This window comes from Drosophila innubila, assembly GCF_004354385.1.
Source record: "Drosophila innubila isolate TH190305 chromosome 3R unlocalized genomic scaffold, UK_Dinn_1.0 2_E_3R, whole genome shotgun sequence".
Classification (NCBI taxonomy): Eukaryota; Metazoa; Arthropoda; class Insecta; order Diptera; family Drosophilidae; genus Drosophila; species Drosophila innubila.
In genome coordinates this window covers 28,663,211-28,680,175 of record NW_022995380.1, presented here as the reverse complement: position 1 = coordinate 28,680,175, position 16,965 = coordinate 28,663,211, and the positions used below count along the sequence as shown (strand labels likewise).

General features: G+C 35.3%; 3 protein-coding genes across 3 annotated transcripts in view; 1 reads left to right on the top strand and 2 right to left on the bottom strand.

Annotated features, from left to right (window-relative positions):
* Positions 1–16,965, top strand: part of LOC117789517 — a 64,823-nt gene that overhangs the window by 37,886 nt on the left and 9,972 nt on the right. The gene's annotated exons all lie outside the window — the stretch shown is intronic.
* LOC117790255 lies at positions 315–15,813 on the bottom strand. Its single transcript, XM_034629615.1, has 4 exons — positions 14,952–15,813; positions 2,132–2,326; positions 958–1,068; positions 315–898 (listed from the first exon to the last, which is right to left on the bottom strand). Exons 1-4 carry the CDS (start codon positions 15,007–15,009, stop codon positions 672–674), a joined length of 591 nt encoding a protein of 196 aa, XP_034485506.1. The 5' UTR covers positions 15,010–15,813; the 3' UTR covers positions 315–671.
* LOC117790256 (protein Diedel-like) lies at positions 10,296–10,701 on the bottom strand. The gene has a single exon (XM_034629617.1). It carries the CDS (start codon positions 10,686–10,688, stop codon positions 10,347–10,349), a length of 342 nt encoding a protein of 113 aa, XP_034485508.1. The 5' UTR covers positions 10,689–10,701; the 3' UTR covers positions 10,296–10,346.

Sequence of the window (16,965 nt, the reverse complement as noted above, 5' to 3'; positions counted from 1 at the left end):
ACTTAGTCCTTTATATATTTGTCTGTCCCATTTTTGTATGATGACTATCTGAGACATATGCATACGCAAACTGCATAGAAATAAATATTAAATTTAAAAATATATCTCAAAAAAAATTTAACTGAACATTAGAAAATGGAACTTTCTTTATTGGATAAAATGGAACTCCCTACAAATACCATAAAGAGAAAAATAGTTTTTCCTTAGGAATAGTTTTATTTTGATTCATACGATTTTTTCATATTATATACAAAATTTACATTTAACAGAAACTTAAAAGTATTTTTTAAAAAATAATTTTAGAAAATGCATGCACAAGAAAATTAGCACAAATTGAAATTATAACAATGTATTCTTTAAGTAATGAATTCGATGTATTCTGACGGTAAAGAATATCATTAAAACCTTTTCAGCAACTTTTGCGACAGAGCGAGCGTCATTCCTTAAAATGTCTTAAATGACCTTTAAATTCTTCAGTTTAAAATAGAATGTTTTTGATGAAATGCTAGATGAAATATTTCTTGTAACTTTAAGGTACTGCAAGTCTTGCTGCAGAAGAACTTATTTTTATTTAAGATCTACAATAAATGTTTATACCTCAATATATAAACCTATCGGCTAATAGTCGTTGGATAACTATTTATGTAAGTCTATTGATAAGGGATTGCTGTTTAGGTGAAGATGTCCTCGACCAGCTGCTTGGTGATGATACGATGTGGTCGCGTAGGATTCACCTTTGGGCGCTGATAAAGACGGGCATTGATTGCATACAGCCGAGGAGAGAGATCGCAGCGTACATTGAACCACCAGTCGCAGACGAAGACTGCCTGTGAGAACTGGGTTCCGTTGGGGCAGAGAAATGAGGCCTGTCGCCCATCAATATCGCAATAGTGCCAGCCTAAATTTAAAAATAAATTAAATTTTAATAATTATTATTATTAATCATTTGATACCTACCCTGACACCTGGTTTCCATGTCCGCAAAGAAACCCGGATAGGCCTGCTCGTCACAGTAGAAGTTTGTATAGGGTACAGCCGAGAGTATTGGATAGTCCACTCCGGGTCGACCTGAAAGTTTATTGGTTATTGCAATTAGCGCTGGCAAATAAACAACATGTCCTGTCGTATCCTATCCTGTTTGTTTCCAATCAATTTCACTTCATGTCGCTTTACTTAAAAGAAAGTGCAACTGCATAAAAAAACACGAGTTTCCCCGCCTACCACGTTCAAAAATTGCTGTCAGTTGCATGCGACAATTGCGAGTCGCATAAAAAACATGTTGAATGTTGGCATAAACAAATCTGAGCTTTCCTCACAGCCTCTCAATTCGTGGCACAGTTCGGATCGCTAATAAATGAATTTACGCGTAGATGCAGCTCTCAGTTCTGTTTCAAATTTGCCATTCGGAAAATACAAAAAAAAAACAAGTGGAAAAGGCTATAGTCGAGATCCCGACCATAGGACACCCGTTACTTATTTCAATATTTATACAAAAGTACTTTAAAGAAATCACTAACTAATAAAAACTACTGCATACGTTTAGGAGATTGTATTAAAATAATAACTTTGGTTAGCTATTACTACCGTTCTACTTGTCCGATCTTGCTGCGGTTAAGTGAGATTATAGATAATATTAATAGAAACTGTTATTTACCATAAAAACTGTATTAACTCAAAAACTGTGGGTGTGGTGGTTTTATACAGACGAACAGACGGTTTTTCGCAATTTGCGGGGGCGGATGGGGGCGTGTCAAAAATTTAAAACAAACTTGACCTGCTCCAACGCCCTTGGAGTCTGTGAGTGAAAGTTTGGTATCTCTATCTCTTATAGTCTCTGAGATCTAGGCGCTCACACAGCCGGACAGACGGACGGACGGACAGACGGACAGACACACATGGCTACATCGACTCGGCTGTTGCTGCTAAGATGCTTCCTTCTCCCTGTTACATACATTCCAACGAACACAATATACCCCTTAACTGATTTTTTAAGTAACGGGTATAAAAAACATGCATATTTTCGACCCGCATGGAAATGAAAACAAATTTTTTGCAAACGAATCCTGTCGCATCCTTTTGTTAGGTTATTCCCGGCGTGCATATTGATTGACTTGTCAGCAATAACACTTACCCGGAATGGACTTGCCCAGCTCCAGATATTCCCGGACCGAGGGACTCAAAAAATTCTCGGGTATTTCCGGCAGATCCTTCTCCTGGCTGCCGCTTTCCTCATTCTCCAGATCTTGTTGTGGCTCCGGCTCAAAGTTAACGGGTTCGGGTGCTCGTGGCCTTTTGGCCCGCTTAGATCGAACCGTTTCGCGGCAATCTATGGCACAGAGAAACAAGCATAAATCAAATCAAAGTACATTTATGCAAATACCAAGAGTCAAGATTTTAAAGTTCAAGGCTCCTTGTGAAACAATCGAAGGCGAAACAAATCGCGTTAATGTCAAGATTATAATATAATTTATTTTTTTTTTTTTTTGGCTGCTCACACCCATAGACCATAAGTTGAAGCTGTGTTAGGTCACAGATTTAACAACCAAGTTATGACCTGATTTTTTTGTTTGTCTTCTACAACAACTGCAATTGTGCAACATGTTCTCACTTGTCACACGTTGCACAACATTGTGGCAATGTTGACAAGTTCTCTTGTGGTCGTTTTGGCCGTTGACCTTGCAGCTTCTTTGGCAGTGGGAAAATATTGTTCGACTCAAGAAGACAACAACTTTGACGGTAATTGCTTAGTAATAATTTGTTGTTGTTGTTGTTGTGTTTGTGTGCTCATTAGCTTGATTTGCAGCTGTGCAACACCGCTTCCTCCATCGCAACCCACACGAATTTTGCATATAGCTTGAGGGTCACTCTCTGTCTCTCTCTCTCCCTCTCTGTCTCTCTCTCGCTTTGTATTGAATCTCTTGATTTGTCCGTTGGCCTGGTCAATACTGAATTTGCAACTGAAACTCGTTCTTAATTTCATTCTACAATTCGCGCAATTTATTCAAGTCGTTGGCAGTTTCCAGTTGTCGTTTGTTGTAATTGTAATTGACCTTAACCTTGTTCCACTGTTATTCATTTTGTATCTTTCTTTCTTATTTTTTTTGTAGCTACAGTTGTCGTCATTCAAGTCGAGTGTTATCTGTTGTTTAATTAACTGTCGGCATATGAGTTTTCGTGTTAATCAAACGGACAGAAGGGCAACCAATAAAATATAAAATAATAATTAAATATAAAATAAAATAAAATTTTTCGAATAAAATGCTATAACCTTTTGGAGATTATTCTTAAATTTGACAGCTTATTTGGATTCAACCTTTGTATCACGGTTGCTACACTTGCCGTTTTTTTTTCCCCGTTGGCGCAAAGACATTTTTTTATTGGAATTGGCTTTTTTTTGGTTTATTTATTCAAGAGTTTCTTCAAAACTATTAAGAATGTAATTTAGATCTGAGTTTCTTCGCTCCCAACAATATAAATGTATTGTAACATTATACTGAAATTTTCAATGTTAATGTTAATTAATTAAATATAACATTAATTCATGTAACATTGTACTGAAATTCTCAATGTTAATGGTTATTTAAAAAAAATTGATTTTTGATATTAGTTTCATCGGAATATTCTATTTGTTAAAGAAATTTGTTTAAATATAAATTTTTTATATAATTGGGTTGTTTTATAAGAATTGGGTATTTTTCAAGAAATTGTCCTTTTTAATGAAATTGGGTTTTTTTTTTAGTGAAATTGGCGCTTTTTAAACATTTTTTTGGCGCTTTTTTATTTTATTAAGTGGCAACCGTGCTTATTATCTTAGCCTCGAACCCCAAAACTGACCCTCTCTTAAAGTAAAGGTTTGGCTCAGAAAAATTAACTAAAAAAAAATAAATATATATATATTTATTAATATAATATAATATAATAAATATTAATAATAATAAATAAATATTAATAATTGAATTTGAGCTTGATTTTAAAGCAGAGTTAGTAGAGCATAAAGTGGAAACAATTGAGAAGACAAAACAATATTTTGTCTTCAACTTTACCAAGGTTCACACGAAAAATTCAACTACAGTTAATATGGGCTTGTATCAAGATTAAAAAATACTTTAAAGTTGGCAAGTCCCTAGCTCTACACAAATTGCCCCTACGATAATCAGTCCCTGTGGAGTAGTTAATTGCCAAAAAGACGGCCCTAAGTACTATGGAAAGCTGTAAACATAAATAATGTCACACCTTAAATTGTGCAACTGATAAAAATGACAGCCTGGATTTATGTTTATTTGCAACTACGGAAGTTTGTTTATATCTGGAGTTGGAGATTTCTCTGGAAGAGAACTAGACACTGATAGTGTTGGATAGGTTGGTAGGCGTGTCTAGGTAGGATTAGAGCAGCGACTTTTATCAATTTAGCAGCAAAGCAATTACAATTGTGAAATGCGTGGCAGTTGTGGCCGTTGTTACCGTTGTTAGCTGCTTAATTTAACAGCTGCCACAATTTTGTACACACTCCGCCGAATGGCAATTACTTTAATTATGCGACTGCAAAACCAAAACAAAAACCAAAACCAAAAAACCCAATCACATTGGATCGACGACAAGCCAGCAATGTGTGTGTGGATCATGGAGTGCTTGCAACATATGACTTCAGGTTACCCAACTCAATGCCACAACGTGCCACAGGGGTGTGCCACTGGCCAGGCATGATGCACTGCATCCGTTGGACAGCAAACCCAACCCACTTCAGCCTCAGTTCCAGGGTCCACAAAATGTTTCATTAAATTCATTTTTTTTTTCTCTAATGGTTACGCACAATTTTTGACGCGGTGTAGATACAGATACAGATACGAATGCAGTTATAGATACAGATACACTCTTGCTCATAGATACTTGTTGCTTTACAATTTGTCGCTGGCAACACGTTGTTTTTGTTGCTGTTGCTGTTGTTGTTATTATTGTCGCTGTGGGTTTTTGTTCGCCTCGCGATTCGACTCTAATTACAATTTGATTGTTTTTCGCAGTAATTATTTCAATTGTAATAAATTTTTCTGTCATTTTTACGAAAATTTAATGTTGCAATTTGTCGTTTACCATGGGAGAGGGTGGCTTTGTGTGTGTGTGTGTGTGCAGAGTGTGGCTAATAATATGTTTTTCAATTGCATATTTCACTTTGTCTGCGTGGGTGTGTTTAGCTGAGTGGTTTTTGTTTGGGGCTGATTGGTTTGCAGCGCGCTAATTTCACTTGGTTTTATAATTATCCAAAACTCTACAAAATTAAAATTCTTTTTGGCATATGAATCACAAACTGTTTAACCTGCTTGTCATAGAAAGCAAAGCAAAACTGTCTTTGGTATTGATTTATTTAATTCACTGCATCTAAATGCCAATGTGAAAGTACGGAAAATAGGAACAGTGATGGGAGAAAAATTAATTTTTCAATTTTTTTGCAGAACTAGAATAAGAATAAGTGGCATTCCATTAATAGGCGCAATGCATGCAAGAATAAGTAGAATCAGTAGCATTATTTGCAAGTTAAGAGTAGTGAATTTATTATTTTTTTATTTTTCAATCTTTAATTATCATGTTTCCAATTAGCGTTCGTAACTACGATCTTCAGTTGCTTATTATTGTCCACGAAACTCTGCTGCCAATTGCCGGAAATGCAGCCTTCGCTGCAGCTGCAACCATTTGAATCGCACGATCCACGTCCACAGTATTTGCTCGTCTTAGCCCGGCCATCAGCACAAATTGTCAGCTTGCAACCCTGCGGTGTAGTTTCCGCTCCAGCTTGACCGCAGGCTCCTCCGTCCACAGCGAACAGGAGTTCTAAGGATGTGTTACAGCAATCTCCTTGAGCCGGGCTGAAGTATGCCAAGCCACAGGCAATGAGCAGTAGGATACCGGTTACCTTCATTATTATGCGAATCTCTGACTGAGTTCTACTGAAAGATCAGTTCAGTTACGCAGTATTTATAGGAGTTGGAAGATTATTGGATATTTATGTTGAGTGCTTTATCTTATCTCTTATTTACAGAGTTGCATTCAGAGAATTTACAGACACGGTGAGCTTGTAAATATTATTATTCTCGGAAGCTATAGAACATAACAATTGCTACATACACAATAAACTCCGATTAAGTTATTTATTAGTGCGCAGATGCAAATAGAGGCTAAATAATTATAGCATTGACATTCTTTCAAGTGGAAAGTATGAAAAAAATGAAAAGTGATCAAAAAAATTGAATTTTGTAATTTTGATGCAGAGTCAAATTAAATTAGAGTTGTAAATTTTTTTATGAAAATAGATTTAAATAACTCGATTGATTCTCAAAAAAAAAAAACGAATTACAAATCGCAGAAAATGTTTTTTTTTAATGGGTTTTTACATCCCTATCATTATTTTTACTATAGTGTATCCTTGCTGTTAATCTACTCCTCCTACCTTGATTGCTACTCAACAAGGTCTCATAAATCAACAATTAGCAATTTTACGATAGTTAAAAGCGCGACTTTTGCCGCCTTCAAGTTTAGAAAAGCCGCCGGCAAAGCAGCGGCCCAGTTAACCGTTAGTCGTAGGCAGTCGAGGGCGTATTTTGATAGCCTCGATTGGAATCAAAAACTTAAAAGCGGTTCTAACGACTTTTGTATCAATTTCGATTTGGCAATTTACATTTTTCGGCAAATCGAATGAAAAACTTGGTCGAATAACCAACCCCATATCGAATGAATGGTGGATATGGATTTCTGTATTCATAATTTTTGACGTGGCCGTAAAATACGTTGCATGTTGCTATATTGGTGGATTTGGGAGGGGTGAGGTGAGGTCCGATTACGGCCCGCTTCTCAAGCCAAAGCGCCTTTGAGCTATTTACAATCGTCGCCGTCTCTTGGCACGAATGAAAATGAAAAATAAAAACGACAGCGAACTCGTTTGTTGCATTGTTTTAGTTTTAAATCGTCGCGACGACGCGGCGTTTAGGTTTGGCCAGCAGTTTATGCAATGCATTTAGTCAATAGATTAAGGAGCCGGCTTATATGTGTATTTGCAATGCCTATCGGAGCGTGTTCATTCATTCACGTGCACATGTGTGTGTGTGTGTGTGTGTGTGTGTAACAAATCGTGACTGCATGAAGTTGCCGTTAAAATCTCAGGCTATACCGCGATCAAGGCACATGCACATTTTTTAAGGTGGAGCTCGTTGCGCTTTTTTGGCATCGACAATAATATTTAAAGAGATTTTAAAAACAGCCTTGCGTTTATTACACCAGCTAACCAAATTAAGGTTATTATATCAGCTAGTTTACCGAGCGTAGTCATACGGAAATGATAATATTGAAAGCTTACTTACTTACATTTTTTTTTAATAAATTTATTTATAAAATGTTATTCAAATTTATTTAAAAATCCTTTCTTTTATAGTTTAATAACTCTCTCATTTGATAAAATCTGAATATCAAACTAATTCGAATATCGGATTCAGTAAGGCTTTCCGGTTATGTTCGAATTTGGTCAGGGAATAACACCGAAACTAACCGTTTCTTTTTTAGTACCGAAACTAAAACCGTAACCGAAATTAATGCTCTAACAAGAACCGAAAACCGAAACGGTCGTACCGGTACGGTTGTGGTAATGTTGCTAGGTCAAAGAGTTGACCAACTTCCAACTGTCATAACTTGATCAAAACTGACCCGATTTTCAAGCGGAATGTCGTTTTGATCATGGTTTGGCCTCTAAATTCATTCTGTATTCAAATTTTGTTCATTTTTTATTTTTCGACCAAGACTCGATTTTGATGGTAAGGGTCCCCCCTTTGAAATTTTGAAAATTCAAAATTTTAAATCTCAAGTTTTCACTTTTAATCAACTCCTTATATCGTAATTAGTGTAAAACAACACTTTAAATTTGATTCTGAGACCTTTCATTTTCTTGTAAAAAATCATGTCAAAATTAAGAAAAATTTTGACTTGTAAAGTTGCTAGGTCAGAGGTTTGAGCAACTTTGAACTGTCATAACTTTGGCAAAACCCAACCGATTTTCCAGCGGAATGTCATTTTGATCATGGTTTGGCCTCTAAATTCATTCTGTATTCAAATTTTATTCATTTAGAAAATTTCATTAATTTCGACCAAGATTCGATTTCAATTGTAAGGGTCCCCCCTTTGAAATTTCGAAAATTCAAAATTTTAAATCTCAAGTTTTCACTTTTAATCAACTCCTTATATCGTAATTAGTGTAAAACAACACTTTAAATTTGATTCTGAGACCTTTCATTTTCTTGTAAAAAATCATGTCAAAATTAAGAAAAATTTTGACTTGTAAAGTTGCTAGAGGTCAGAGGTTTGAGCAACTTTGAACTGTCATAACTTTGGCAAAACCCAACCGATTTTCCAGCGGAATGTCATTTTGATCATGGTTTGGCCTCTAAATTCATTCTGTATTCAAATTTAATTCATTTAGAAAATTTTATTATTTTCGACCAAGACTCGATTTTGATGGTAAGGGTCCCCCCTTTGAAATTTCGAAAATTCAAAATTTTAAATCTCAAGTTTTCACTTTTAATCAACTCCTTATATCGTAATTAGTGTAAAACAACACTTTAAATTTGATTCTGAGACCTTTCATTTTCTTGTAAAAAATCACGTCAAAATTAAGAAAAATTTTGACTTGTAAAGTTGCTAGGTCAGAGGTTTGAGCAACTTTGAACTGTCATAACTTTGGCAAAACCTAACCGATTTTCCAGCGGAATGTCATTTTGATCATGGTTTAGCCTCTAAATTCATTCTGTATTCACATTTAATTCACTAAGTAAATTTCAATATTTTCGACCAAGACTCGATTTTGATGGTAAGTCGAGTAGTTTTACGCCATGCAGCTGTTGTGCAGTGTTGTATATAAGTAATGAACATATAGGCGCAATCTATATTTATATACACATAAATATATACAAAGAATAAAGAGGTGAGGGACATTTGCAATGTTCCGCAGTCTACCTGGCAGATTTATGTGATGTCGGCGGGCGCGAAAGCCAAACGCAACAGGAAATTCATTTACATAATTTTTGCGCTGTCCATTGGCATCCTTTGCACTTGACTGGGCATTATCCTTTTAATAAGCACACACACACACACACACACACATACACAGAGAGAGACACAGACTCAGTCACATGGCTAGCCGTGTGGATAATCAGCCTATCAAGGATTCAATTATATAATGAGCTTAATTTATTTTGCGAGACTCGACGGATGATCGTGGAACTGAATTATGATTGTGGCGACAGTCACTTGCCATTGCCTGTTTGCAGTTTATTGTACCCGGGCCTTTATTGTTTTCCGTTCTTGTTGTTGTTATTGTTGTTGCTTGCGGTCTCATTGTGAAAGGATGTGCCACGTCGTCTTTTGGCCGTGTTTTTTTATTGCCATAAATGATTTATGTGCCCGTAATTGTCAATGAAATGCTGCACCATTTGCATTGATGGCTTTTAACCCTTAACGGATTGCGTGTTTAAGTGTATGGATTATCCCAGTTAATATCATTCAATTCAGCTCTTCAATTATTTATAGCAACAACTTGTTAATACTCGTCATATAATTTAAGTTTTCATTTTAGGGAATCGCTTTGCCCTAAAGCAGGGAAATATAATTAAGTTGAAGTCAGCGCTTTTTGAATAAAAAAACAAAAAATTTATTAGCTGTTGCAAAGATTTATTTATTTAATGTCCACTAACAGGAGTAAGCCTTAATTAAATTAAAATAAAATGAAAAATTGCTACATACTAAAGTATAATTTATAAAATTTTTAATTAAAACTGAAAAGATAAAAAGGCAAACTAAAGTTGGGCGAGTGGGAAGTTTTAAATTTTAGTGATTTTAATTATACTTTAGATTGACATTCGGTGCATTGCGCAATAAAGTTATATTTTTTTTAATTTTTGGGCACGAAAAGGCTTTTGTTATAGACTTTCACCTCCCTATAAGTCAAATATACTGTCCGTTAGATTGAAGAAAAATAAATTATGTTAAGACTGTGTAATATATGTTAGTTCATTAAAATAAAAATTTATTCACATAATCTTTCCGGTTTCAACTCCGTTATTCATCAGCATGCATTTCAAGCTGACAATTTGTCAAAAAAATAAATAAAGAAAGAGCTCGGCCAAGAGAGCAATTTGGTTTTCGCTCCCACTTTATAGGGTTGGATAGTCATTCTTTTACCTGTTATATACAAACATAAAATACCCTTTTTTGCCCAGTTTTAATAGACGCAATGCATAAAAGAATAAGTAAAATCAGTAGCATTATTTGCAATTTTAGAGTAGTGAATTTATTATTTTTTAATTTTTCAATCTTTAATTATCATGTTTCCAATTAGCGTTCGTAACTACGATCTTGAGTTGCTTATTATTGTCCACGAAACTTTGCTGCCAATTGCCGGAAATGCAGCCTTCGCTGCAGTTGCAACCATCTGAATCGCACGATCCACGTCCACAGTATTTGCTCGTCTTAGCCCGGCCATCAGCACAAATTGTCAGCTTGCAACCCTGCGGTGTAGTTTCCGCTCCAGCTTGACCGCAGGCTCCTCCGTCCACAGCAAAGAGGAGCTCTAAGGATGTGTTACAGCAATCTCCTTGAGCCTGACTGAAGTATGCCAAGCCACAGGCAATGAGCAGTAGAATACCGGTTACCTTCATTATTATGCGAATCTCTGACTGAGTTCTACTGAAAGATCAGTTCACTTACGCAGTATTTATAGGAGTTGGAAAATTATTGGATATTTATGTTGACTGCTTTATCTTATCTCTTATTTACATAGTTGCATTCAGAGAATTTACTAACATGATGAGCTTGTAAATATAATAATTCTGCTACATCAACAATAAACTCCGATTAAGTTATTTATTTGTGCGCAAACTGTCAACTGCACTCTTATTTATATAAGATGTCTATATTTATGAAAGTCTTAATCATGCATCATTGGTCTTCTGACAATGTAGAGAATATACGAAGCTCACATGCAAAAAACTGAGATTTGCTGTATTTAGAGTTGGAGAATAGAAATTCCTGGAAAAGTCAAGTCTAGAGGTCCATTCAAGTTGAAAAACATGATAGACTAAGACTTTAACCTCATAACTGAACCGAGCTTAAAGATGAACTACAATCAACGAATCATATTTTTATTTAAGACCTATACACATGGCCCAACATCAAATTCTGTACTCTTTAGGCCACGTTAATGATATGGTTGGCTGCCAAAAAGTGTTTAATACGCTTATACCTACGTACAGATGTAATTATAAACTTTTATTTCATATTAATTGCATTGAAAGCCGCCTCGGCCACAGGCAGTTTATCATCAACCAGCTCATAAATATAAATGAGCACAAATTTATACATTTCTGCTTTTTATTTTATTTTTGCAATTTGTCGCGCACAAAGCAAATTTCAATTTAATTGAAAATTATGCCATGGCATTAACATTAATCGCAAATTAATGGCAAAACGCAATAAAGTGCCAAAAGTGTCAAAAGTGGCAAAAGAGCAATTGGTGTTTCTGGTCAAAATCTGATTTGATCCTCCATACAATTATAAGGAAATTACCGCTGACCAACTGAAGGCGTTTTGCCAACTTGTTGACCTCAATTAAACTACAAGTTGCCATTAAATATGTGAATATATATATTACTTTGGGCTTATCGCCTTTGTGACATTTGCATATGCCAGCTGGGCGGCACTCGACTTTTTTTTTTTTTTTTTTTTTTTTGTTTTGTTGGCCATTAAATTCACTTGGTTGTCCAACAGCCGCATAAATTGTTTTCTCATGTGTGCCAAATGTTTGACTTACGCGCCAAAAAATATTTGTGCATTTAAATCTTTTGTATGCACTGTGCGTGTGTGTGCGAGTGTATGTGAGAGTGTGTGTGTGGACTAGGCCACTTTTTGTTATCCACATATAAATCAATTAATTTTTGAACATGCGAATGCAAATGCGTTCTTAAGCTACAACTAGAGATGAACGCGTGTCGTGACACGGAAAATTACCGAATGGCTTTATTTTAATATGCAAACCAGTGTCAAGAAGCCCTGGTTTGGTTCGTGGCTTGGCTCATTTTCACACAAAAAAAAAAAAGGTTTTTATTTTCAATTAATTTTATTAATCGTGCATTTTTTAATCCCACTTAATTTTCTAATACAAAATTGCTATTTTTGTTAAGTTCCTAAATTCAGATTCTAATTCTAAAATAAGATTTTTGTATTATATTTATTTTTTCCATTAATTTTATTAATCGTGAATTTTTTAATCCCAATTAATTTTCTTATACAAAATTGCTATTTTTTTTTAAGCTTCTAAATTCAGATTATGATTCTAAAATTAGATTTTTGTATTATATTTTTTTTCTCAATTAATTTTATTAATCGTGAATATTTTAAGCCCACTTAATTTTCTAATACAAAATTGCTAATTTTTTTAAGCTTCTAAATTCAGATTCTAATTCTTAAATAATATTTTTGTATTATTTACTTTAAGTTTCAAACAATAGCTATATAAGCAAATTCTACAGTTTGTCTTTCCTCTTTTGATAAACTGCAAATGCTCCCAACTTGTATCTTTTTTTTGTAATTCACATTCATTACAACAACAAAAAGCGCCCATCTCTATCTTTAACTAAATCAATTGTGGCATTTTACCACCTGGCGACAGTGGGATAAAAACGCACTGCGAACAAGTGACAACTGCAGGCAGTCGAAGAGGTTTATCTGTATGCATATATGTCAGATATACATACTTGTATATACGAGCTGACAACGAGCATTTAGCTCAATTTATAGGCCCAACTATGCAGTTATTGCTGCCATATATCTCACAGGCTGCTTTATCATTGCATAAAAGTTTCCGTTTCGCATTAAGCAGATAGCTAAAAGTATTGAAAGACTTTTGCCTTTTGGCTCATAAATTAGTTTTCCTATCGCCGTATAGCTGCAAAACATTTGCATACTTCTTATTGATGGCAAATGTTTTGACAAGCTGTTGTTGTTGCTGTTGTTGTTGTTATTGTTGTTGATGTACTTGTAGCGGATGTGCGCTCTAAGATAGAAACAAAAAGCGCTTAGTTACACGACGTTGCATTAAGTATACGCGCCGTTGCGCCTCGCAAATTGTAAATGCTTAATGCGAGTGGGTAGCAAACGGTACAAAAAGTTGGAAGACTAACATGGTAATAAGATGCCTTATCCACTTTTTAAAACCAATCAAAGTTTATATGATTGCTTGAATATAATCAATTATTTTTCATTGTGGAGAGTTAAATATAAAAATTGTTGTTTTCTTTGCGAATATTTTATTTTCCGCATTAAAGATAATGTAAAAAACTGTAAACTATCCGTAACTTTAATGGATTTTTTATTTTATTATTTTCTAATTAATTTGCTTAACTAATCTTCAATAATTACTTGAAGCCAATTAATAAGATGATGGGTTTTGAATTAATTAATGGACTTGCTTTTAAGAATTTAAAAACATTAATTTGTTAATTTAAAATTCTTAATGTTAACAGACCTTAACAGCATATTCAACGAGAATTTTCTTGAAAATCAAATTTATTTTATTTTAAACAGAGAGTCATTTAATACCCTTAATATTAACTTTAATTTAAAAATGCACATCAATTTAACAGCAATTAAGTGTTAACTTAATTTTGGCATATGTAATCTTTTACTCATTTGTTAATTAATATTCTTCAATTAGCAATAAATTTGTACTTGATGTCTACGCTACAAATTTATGTCATTTTTATGTGCAGCTCAAGACTGTTTGTGATTGTTGTGATCATGATCATTGATCAACCCTCGCAGCATTAGTAAAACTGTCGTGTACTTGCCCCCACTTAACAAAACCATAAACCATTCTTGTACAGTAAAACTTCAATAAGGCGAATTGTGAAACAACACTGAAAAGTATTTGTAGATATTCTATATTCAATATTTGTATTCAAACTCTTTCAAGTTAGTTAAAGTGTAGTTTGACTGTTTTATATAGTTTTGAATTGCAAATAATAATAACAAAACAATTGTCAACCGTTTGACATTTGCCACTTGTTGTTGTTGTTACTATTGTTGTTGTTTTATGTGGGCAACTTTATTAAAAAGTATCAATAAAATGCAATGGCAATGCGACTATTAATTAGACGCGAACACAACTCTCACACCTCATTGAAATGGCAAACGAATATTAATGCTTTACTTTAGCTGTTTAACTGTTTAAGTGCTGCCACAAAATATCGTGCAGTTTATGGGTGCGGAGTGTGGCAACCTTCAAATTTCGTGAGACACACAAATTGTAGCTGGCAAATGTCAAAGGTTAAAAAAGAACTTTCCCAGCAATTGGGCCTTTCAAATGACGTATTTTGAAAGTCTCGCATGATGCACATCTCCAACCATGACAATTACATAAGAAATTACATCACTTGAGAGTGATATTTGCGTGGCTTTTGAGAACCCCCGCAACGGTTGTTTGTTGATGTTGCAAGCAGTCAACCAATTGCCTGCCCCCAGGTCTCTAACCATAAAATAAATTCAAAACAACAAACTTAAACGACACGACAACGCGACGCGTCGAGTTGACCATAAATGCCAAAAAAAAATAAATAAAAACAGACGAAAAAAACGCAAACCGCGCGCGTTTTTCGTGCGTTTATTTGGCTTCTTTTTTTAACGCCTGACACATCAAGGCGGCTCTTACCTCGCTCCCGCCCTCTGTCCAAAATCGCGACATGTAATCTGCTTGAATTTATTGCGTTTAACTGGCGTTTTTCTGTAATTCGATTTGGTTGCATCTCGGCAACAACAACAGCCGCCTGTGGCCATAAATTATATTCTTGTTGTTGTTGTTGCAGTTGCATAAACATTCATGTGTGTGAATTTTGATTAATGTCTTCCACACAGCACTTGCAACTTACCCGTAAACAGTAAATATCCACAAAAGACAATGAGCACAAATGTGATCCTTGGCAACATGTTGCTAACGAATGCTGCAAATGTTGCTAACGTGATGATGGTGATAATGTTGCTAAGACGTCAGCTGCTCTGCTGCCCGTCACTTTTCTTTACTCGTTTGTTATTGTTATTGTTTTTGTTGTTATGTACTTATTTGTTTTGACCTTTTCAACAAGGCGACAACAAGTGTCTCTTTCTCTCTATCTCTCTCCTTCGCTCTCACCCCGGCAGCATGCACTTGAGTGAGGCAAAAACCACAATCGCCTCGAATTGAAATGCGCGCGATAAAAAACGCGTGCGACTTAATGTATCGTTAAACTAAAACGATTAATCGATTTTGCATTAGTTGCAGCTGCAATACGGTCAATTACACACAGCTTTTATTTTTCCTGCCACACCAAACTAAATAGTATGTATTAAATTTGCATGACTTGGCCTATAAAAAAAGGTAACTAGAGTTGTTGTTATGTTGTATGTTGTCGGTTGTCGGTTGTTGGTTGTTGCCTAATATGCAAGCCAAAGTAGCGGGCGGCTGCTTGTTGCAACAGCAACCGTAGTAAGTTGCAAGTAGCGCCCAGAAAAAAAGCACAATAGCGTACGAGGTAGTGTACACTATTCAGACACAAACACACACACAAATTTGATAATTTTTTTTTTGTTATTGTTATTGTTATTGTTATTAGGCTACTGTATAAGCAGCACTCTGTGTGTCTCCAGCTGCCTCAATTGTGTTGCATGCAATTTCGATATGTATGCAGCTCAGATCAGTTGTGGTTCTCGGATGTAGACGCGAATGTTAACGACCGTTCGCTTTGGATACTCAGCTTCAACTGATTTCTGTTTTCAATTGTTGTTCAATTTTCGCAACGAGCATCCAGACAGCAACAAGTAACTGCGACTCAGACTGAGTCGAAACTTGAGTCACTTGGTAGTTGGCAGTTGGTAGTGCTTTGAGCCTGGCCCGAACTCGTTTGTCGTGCCTCCAAAAGTTTCTGCTCAGCTGCTCGCTTTTAATTGTGCTAACTAGATTTGGCCTTACGCAATTGCAAATCAAATTAAATCAAATCGCCTGATGAGTCAGACACACAATACACATATCTTGGGGACACTAGTCAATGGGCAGCCTTCAAGCAGCTCGTTAGATGCGGGAAATATCAACAAAAAAAAAAAAAAAAAAAAAAAAAAAACTACTGACTACAGCTATGACCCCAAGTCACAGCTCCAAATCATGTAATTAAGAAGTTTTTGTTGCAAGAACGAAAAAAAAACCTTACCAAAAAAAACAAAACATTTGGCTGCTTTTGGAGGCCTCCTTTCATTTTTTTGTTTAGCTAACTTAAAATGTTTTTATATATATAATTGTTTTTTTTATTTTTTGTTTTTTTTTTTTTGGCAGTCGCAGCTGCTGCTAATCATAGTTGAAGTGGAGCGTTGAGAATCTCGAGTCTTGAATCTTGAATCTCGAATGAAACACGCTGTGCAGCTCTGACCTTGTAACCAGTTTGTTGTTGTTGCCACAAATATCTTTGCCCTTCAGACTCCTGACTCCAGTTCTACTGTCGACTTTAGCTTCCTTTGACTCTTGATGCTTCATTCTTTTACACACTCTGCATTTCAATTGATTCAATTGGGTGTCTGATTTATTTTTTGCTGACCAGCATGTCTAATTAGCCTTGTTTTTTAGACAGGAGGCAGACAGGCAGCTTTCAAGGCCTCTCAGAGTACACACATAAATCATAATCGCATTAGGCAGCTTGAGGCATGCTTCCCCAAATCGCCCACACGTGTCCATTAAAATTGAAAATACAGAAAGAAAAAAATAAAAAAAAAAATAGCAACAATGGTAGCTACATGAATTATCTATTATATAAACAAAAAATTACTAATAGCAAAAGTTGATTTCTCATTACAAGTCAACGGCACGCACCAAAAATCGCAATGCGGCTAACGAGTTGGCTCAAAGCGCCAGCAAATTGT